At 28.9% G+C, this 6,527-nt stretch overlaps 2 protein-coding genes across 2 annotated transcripts in view; both read left to right on the top strand.

Annotated features, from left to right (window-relative positions):
• The window catches only part of LOC105173315, a 2,770-nt gene extending 1,563 nt beyond the window's left edge, over positions 1 to 1,207 (top strand). The window contains exon 2 of the mRNA XM_011095015.2: positions 4 to 1,207. Within this exon, the coding sequence (XP_011093317.1) occupies positions 46 to 1,053 (1,008 nt within the window). The 5' untranslated portion in view covers positions 4 to 45 and the 3' untranslated portion in view covers positions 1,054 to 1,207. The remainder of the gene's footprint in view (positions 1 to 3) is intronic.
• The window catches only part of LOC105173314 (vesicle-associated protein 1-1), a gene marked incomplete in the record, with an annotated part of 3,131 nt that continues 2,861 nt past the window's right edge, over positions 6,258 to 6,527 (top strand). Inside the window, 1 exon segment of the mRNA XM_011095014.2 lies at positions 6,258 to 6,527. Coding sequence (XP_011093316.1) covers positions 6,523 to 6,527 — 5 coding nt within the window.

Below are 6,527 nucleotides of genomic sequence, written 5' to 3'. Positions count from 1 at the left end.
CAGGTAATTTGAAGCTTAATTCCAACCTTTGGCAAGCTTCATTTCATGAAAGTAGGGATGGCATCAGTTACCCAGCTCCCCTCTGGTATTCCAGTAGTTACTGTTTCTCGATTGCATCATAACAGCATGAAGTTATGGAAATCTCATAATCTACTCAGCAGAAGGAATATACCATGTTTCAGTAGTAACCGTCGTGCCATTTGTTATGCAAATACATCCCCATGGGAACCTGCTCCAATAACATATGCTCCTGAGAATGAAGGAACATTACTGAAAGAAACAAGCAATATCTTTGAAACCATGAATTCTTCTGCCGAGCCAGCAGAAGCTTCAATTACTAAGACCAAGCAGAATGTGGATTCAACCAACCTACCTTTCCAGTACCTGAGACGGCCTCTATGGCTTCTTGGCCCAGCACTCCTCTTAGTCACCGGAGTTGTTCCCACCTTGTGGCTGCCTATATCATCTATTTTCCTCGGTCCCAGCATAGCCAGCCTTCTCTCCCTCACAGGACTAGACTGCATTTTCAATCTCGGCGCGTCCCTTTTTCTGCTCATATCAGATGCCACTGCTCATCCAAACAACAGCACTCAACGTTGCAGCAGCAAACCGCCTGCCAGTTACCAGTTCTGGAACATGGTAGCAAATGTAATGGGATTTATCGTCCCCCTGGCAATGCTTTTAGCCTCTCATAAAGGATTCATTCAGCCTCAGCTGCCATTCATTTCGTTTGCAGTTCTATTAGGTCCTTACATTCTGCTTTTATCGGTGCAAATGCTCACAGAGATGCTAACGTGGCACTGGCAGTCACCGGTATGGTTAGTGACTCCTGTCGTCTACGAGGCATACCGGTTATTGCAGCTAATGAGAGGGCTGAAGCTGGGACCTGAGCTCGGTGCACCGTCATGGATGGTGCATGCTATCAGGGGATTAGTGTGCTTTTGGGTGCTGGTTCTTGGGGTGCAGCTGATGAGAGTTGCTTGGTATGCCGGGTTTACTGCGCGCTCATATCAAAAGCCGTCCAATGCTTCAGTTGATGATCTCATGGAATAGAGTAAGTGTCATTAAATTTTCTGCCTTGATTGGCTTATAGTGATGTATTTGCTGTATTTACTGAATATTTGTTTATAGAACTGTTTCTACAATATACAATGTACAGGATTCTGGAAGATTACAAAGAGAACTCTTTTTGTTACTGATAATTACACTCTCACTCCTTCAATTATGGTTAAATTACAGAGATTCTCTTTATTGCCTGAATATTTAGTCTGACACCCCAGTTTGTATTGTTTCTATTACAATGAATGCTAGGAGATGTCAGTATAATGAAATGGAATATTTACTATAGGAGGTGGCATTGTAATTATTTAAATAATGGGACCATTTTTATAATTTGATCATAATTGGTGGGGTTTTCATGTAATTGTTGATGTCTTTGAACTCATAGCCCCTCCATTGGTATTGTGATCTGTAGTGCAACAATAGTGCCCCACAATGAAGAGTAGTTAGTTGTCAGTGAAGATTATATAATTACAGATAGAACCCTACTGTCTATCTGTATAATTTTTCCAGCCACCCTATCTATCTGAAAAGGTTGCATTTAGGTCCTTCAGGCTGGCATTAGATATAAAGTCCATTAACTTGAGAATTATTATCTAGTGCTTCATTTATTTTTATTAACATTTAGGTCCTTTTAATCTTGCAATATTTTCTGCCATTAAAGTTGTTCAATCACAATATCCTCTCGAGAGAGTACATTATTTTTAAGGTTGATTATAATTTTTTTCCCAAAAAATTAGTACAATTACTAATTCAATCCCTCATCTTTTTGAAATTACAAAAAGTTCGTTATATTTTTCACTCTTTACTTTTATTTTCAATCACTCATAACTTAGAATTATGTTTTGAATAGTATATTTTGGTTTAGATAGATATTACTTAAACAAACATTCAAGAAACCTTCCATATTTTGAATAATTTCTTCTTCTTCTTCTTCTTTTAGAAATAACATTTTCCATCCTTTAACTTATGGTCTTTTCACTTTTGACCATGGTGGATATGAAATTTTTATTTTTAATTCCATAATTTTTAAAAAAAAAATAACACTTTTGATCCCATTACACCTTTCTCATGTGGTCGCTAAATGCATGGACCGGAAATATTACTTTTTAATATATGAGCAAAAGTGATAATCTCATAACCAATGAGATAAAAAGTGTAAAAGTTCTGATAGCTACATACTAAATACTAGGGGTGTGCAAACCGGTTAACCGAATCGAACCGAATTTTGGATTAACCAAAAATTTGGTTCGGTTCGGTTCAGTTCAGTTAAAAATCAAAATTGTTCGGTTTTTTTCTGTTTAAATCAGTTAAAAATCAAAATTGTTCATTTTTTTTCTGTTTAAAAAACCGAAAAAAAATATTTTTTTTAAATAATATATATAAATAATTGTGATATTTTTTCAATTTTATCTAAAAATACAAATATCAAAATACCAAAATTAAATTCTAATTTAATAGTACAAGTCACAAGTGTACATTAATAATAATATATATTTATAATATTAATATTAATATATAAATATAATATAATATATATAATAAATATTTTATTTAATATAAAATTTAAAAAATTGATTTTCGGTTCGATTCAATTAACCGACCGATCATCAAAAAATTGAACCGAATTTTTTTTAAAAAAAAAAAACAGATGAATTTTGGTTCGGTTCGGATCATTCGGCCGATTAAATCAATTTATGCACACCCCTGTTAAATACATGGCATTTTTCAGTTAAAATATCTAACGAAAAGGTTTGACGAGTTTAAAAGATATCGAATTAAAAATGATAATTTCTTAATTAACAGGATGAAAAGTGAAAAATTGTGGCACGAAAAATTGTACTTTTTTCTTTTTCTTAAGTACATCTATCGTATTGCTGCTGTTACGCAGTCCCACCCTAAAAGTGAACCAGCCACTAATTGCCGGTCGTAAGGTCTGGTCAAATGGCCCATAAATATTTTGGCAAGACTTTATACACAAATACCTATTTCTTTATTTATATTTATATCTCGCGATTTTATTCTTTGTTGAAAAAGTTGAAATATCCACATCATCAATTCCAAATAAGTGCTTACTTTTTAGGGTAAATTTATACCGATATATTATGAGGTTAGGTCTAATTACGTAAAAAAAAATTATTTTTTATAAATTTATAAATACGTTCTCTATTTAGTAGTAAAATTTTGCACAATACCCCTGGTTTACATTACAATAATAGTTTGCCAAGAGGTGCACACCTATAATTTCACAAAAAATATGGGAAGTTTGTGTGATTATAATTAAACTCAAATAGTATCGGATGTAATTTACTCTATCTTTTATGTTGTAAGCTAAATGTTTTTCTTTTTCCCAACAAAAATTATTATTTTTTTCGCTACATAATTTTGCTTTTTATCAAGAAAATATGTCGCTGAAAAATATTATTGAAAATTAATTTCCATATTATTTTTCAAAGATTTTCAAAATTTATATACTATATTTATTTTCATTTTCAAATTATTTTTGGGATGAGTTAAAACATACTCAATGTTTGCCATTATACAAAAATATTTTATCCGGATATTTTTAACTATTTTGCCGTAAATACATACATATATATACAAATATATACATAAATATATATATATATAAAAGACATGATTTGACAATAAGAAAGTAATTTTTATCTCTCAACGTACAATATTAAAAATACAATACTTATTTTAAATTATCTACAAAACAAATCCAAACATATATACTATTTCTAACACATACTTATTTATCTTTACTTTTCTCTCGCTATCTCCACAAAACACTTAGAATACGAATCCAAATACTATGATAATTTCTCTTAAAAAGGCATAGTCTCCATTGTCAGAACCAGAATTTATTTTTAGAAAATTTACTTAAAAGATATGAAGTATCAAATCAATTTGTTAATTCAATTAAACATAAATTTACATAAAAATATAGATAAATTACAAATCGGGCTTATAAGATTTGTCATAATTATAAAATACTCATTCATCGTTTGAAAAATTATAAAAATACCCCTCTGAATATAAAGTCGTCTAACAAATATCCCTATACAATAAGCTATCACGAGCGGGTACTTGTTAGACGATTATTATTTTTTAAAAAGATTTATAATTTTTCAAACAACGAATGAGTGTTTCTAATTATGACAAATTATGGGGAGCCAGTTGTAATTTATTCTAAGAATATTAATTAAAAAATATATATTCCTAAAAATACTTTTAAAAAGAAAAAGAGAAGACGCTTAGCCACCTCGATATGCGGCCATCCAATTATACATTGAACCATATCTATCATAATTAAAAACCAATATATGGTATATATTTACTATATTATCTAATTATTTTGTCAAATTTCATATGATTCACGTTCTTGAGAACATTTAAAATATGTAGATTTATTCAGTAATAGCTACAATAATGTTTGCGTACCATAGATGATCAAGTGGTTCAAATTTCAATATCGAAATTCAACATTTACTTTTATTTTTCTAATTTAAAATAAAAATGAGGGCATATATTATTTCAATTAAAACCACTTGAATTAGCTCTACCTTACTAGAACATATATATATATATATTATATTATTCTTTTATAATATTTAGTGTAATTATATGTAAATTTCTGTAATTTAAAAAATTACCGTTAGTACCACTGATTAATTTGTTGGTATTAGCAAAAAAATTGAATGAAAATCTATATTACCTCCAATTAGCTTATTACTGACCTACGGTAGGGCAAATAAGTTTTTCTAATCAAACCATCTGTATAAGTCGTCACACGATAATGTATATGAGAAGGTATATAAAAGTATTTTGATTAGAAAATATTTAATCTGAACTACAATAAGTTAATAATAAGCTAATTGGGATTAAATATGCATTTTTGTTTAATTTTTTTTAGCTAATATCACCAAATTTAAAAAATTTTGACTAATGAAAAGATTTTTTAAATTATTGAAGATTTACGTATAATTATATCAAATTTTGGGAAGTACAATAATTCTTGAAAAATGATGGAATTTTTTTTTTTTTTTTTCAAAATTGAGGTGGAGTTAGCTTTTGGACCAGCCACACGTGCACAAAGTACATTTCATGGCTAATATAACAATTGCAAGAAAAAAGGGAATGAATATTATTAAGTCATGACAAGAAAGAATAAAGCAAAAAAGAATTAAAATACAAAAACAAAAACAAAAAAATAAAAGCATAAAGGGAGGAAGAATATTCACAATATCTCCATATATATATTTTTTGTTTTCGAGTTTTTTACAATATTAAAAATATTATTAATTTTATTTAATAATATTGTATTATTTTAATATTTATTTATTTATATTCAGTATTTTTAAAAATAATTAATTTAATTATTTGATCTAATTTTACAAAAACATTACGCTTGAGTTAAGTTTTTATATCAAATTAAAGTACGGAATGTATATTCGATTATTAAATTTTAAATAATCATGGATTTCAATTTATACTATTTATTAAGTGTGAGGGGATCAGAGTAACTATTTTGGCAGATAAAATTTAGAATTTTTAAAATAGCCTTACTTTACTTAACTTATTTTTTTTATTTAAATAACTATATCTTTTAATTAATGAATTTATCATAATTTTTCTATTTAACTCATTAAAAGTTAATTGATTTATTTCATCAATATTGATTAATTATTCAATATTTTTTGTTTAATTAAATAAATATAATAAAAAAAATTAAATTAACAAACACATCGAGTGCGATCCGTCGATTAAGAACTATATTAATATCTCAAAAGAGTTTCATTAGTTTTATTATTTTACATTAAACATGGATGATAGTTTCTTATATATAAAAATATAATAAATCTAATTTAATTTAATTCATATTTATATATGATAAAGTAAAATTTTATTTTTTTAAAAAAATATTACATCGATTCAATCAATATATCAATAAGAATGTAAATAAATTTTCATAACTTACATAAAATAAGACAAATACTTATATATATCTGATAGAACTAAAACACATTGTTCACTAAATTAAGGCATCGATGATAGGAGAACTTAATTTATAAGCCTTCAGAAATTGTTATAAAAAGGGTAATATAATAATTAATAAATATGCTCACGTACTCATCTACCCATTACTGCTATGGTGCTACCTACCACACCGAATTTGAAGTATGTCGCAAGTTATACTTGGAAAATGCGACTTTGGTTGAAAGGATTGCCTATTTCTCCTCTCTCTCTCTCTCTCTCTAACTGGAAAAGGCCAAGGCAAAATTTCCACATATTTGGAAACCCAGATCTCTGTTTGTTCCATTCCGCTCTTAATTAACCTTGCCTCTCGGCGTGAGACGGTGCCGCGAATCAATCTAGGCCGCAGGGAAGCAGCTCCGACGCGCCGGAAAGCTCCACACGATCAATTAGTTGGCGGATAGATCAGCGATCCGCATAGAAATGAG

Source organism: Sesamum indicum, linkage group LG11, assembly GCF_000512975.1.
Source record: "Sesamum indicum cultivar Zhongzhi No. 13 linkage group LG11, S_indicum_v1.0, whole genome shotgun sequence".
NCBI classification, from domain to species: domain Eukaryota; kingdom Viridiplantae; phylum Streptophyta; class Magnoliopsida; order Lamiales; family Pedaliaceae; genus Sesamum; species Sesamum indicum.
This window is presented reverse-complemented; position numbering and strand designations above follow the sequence as displayed.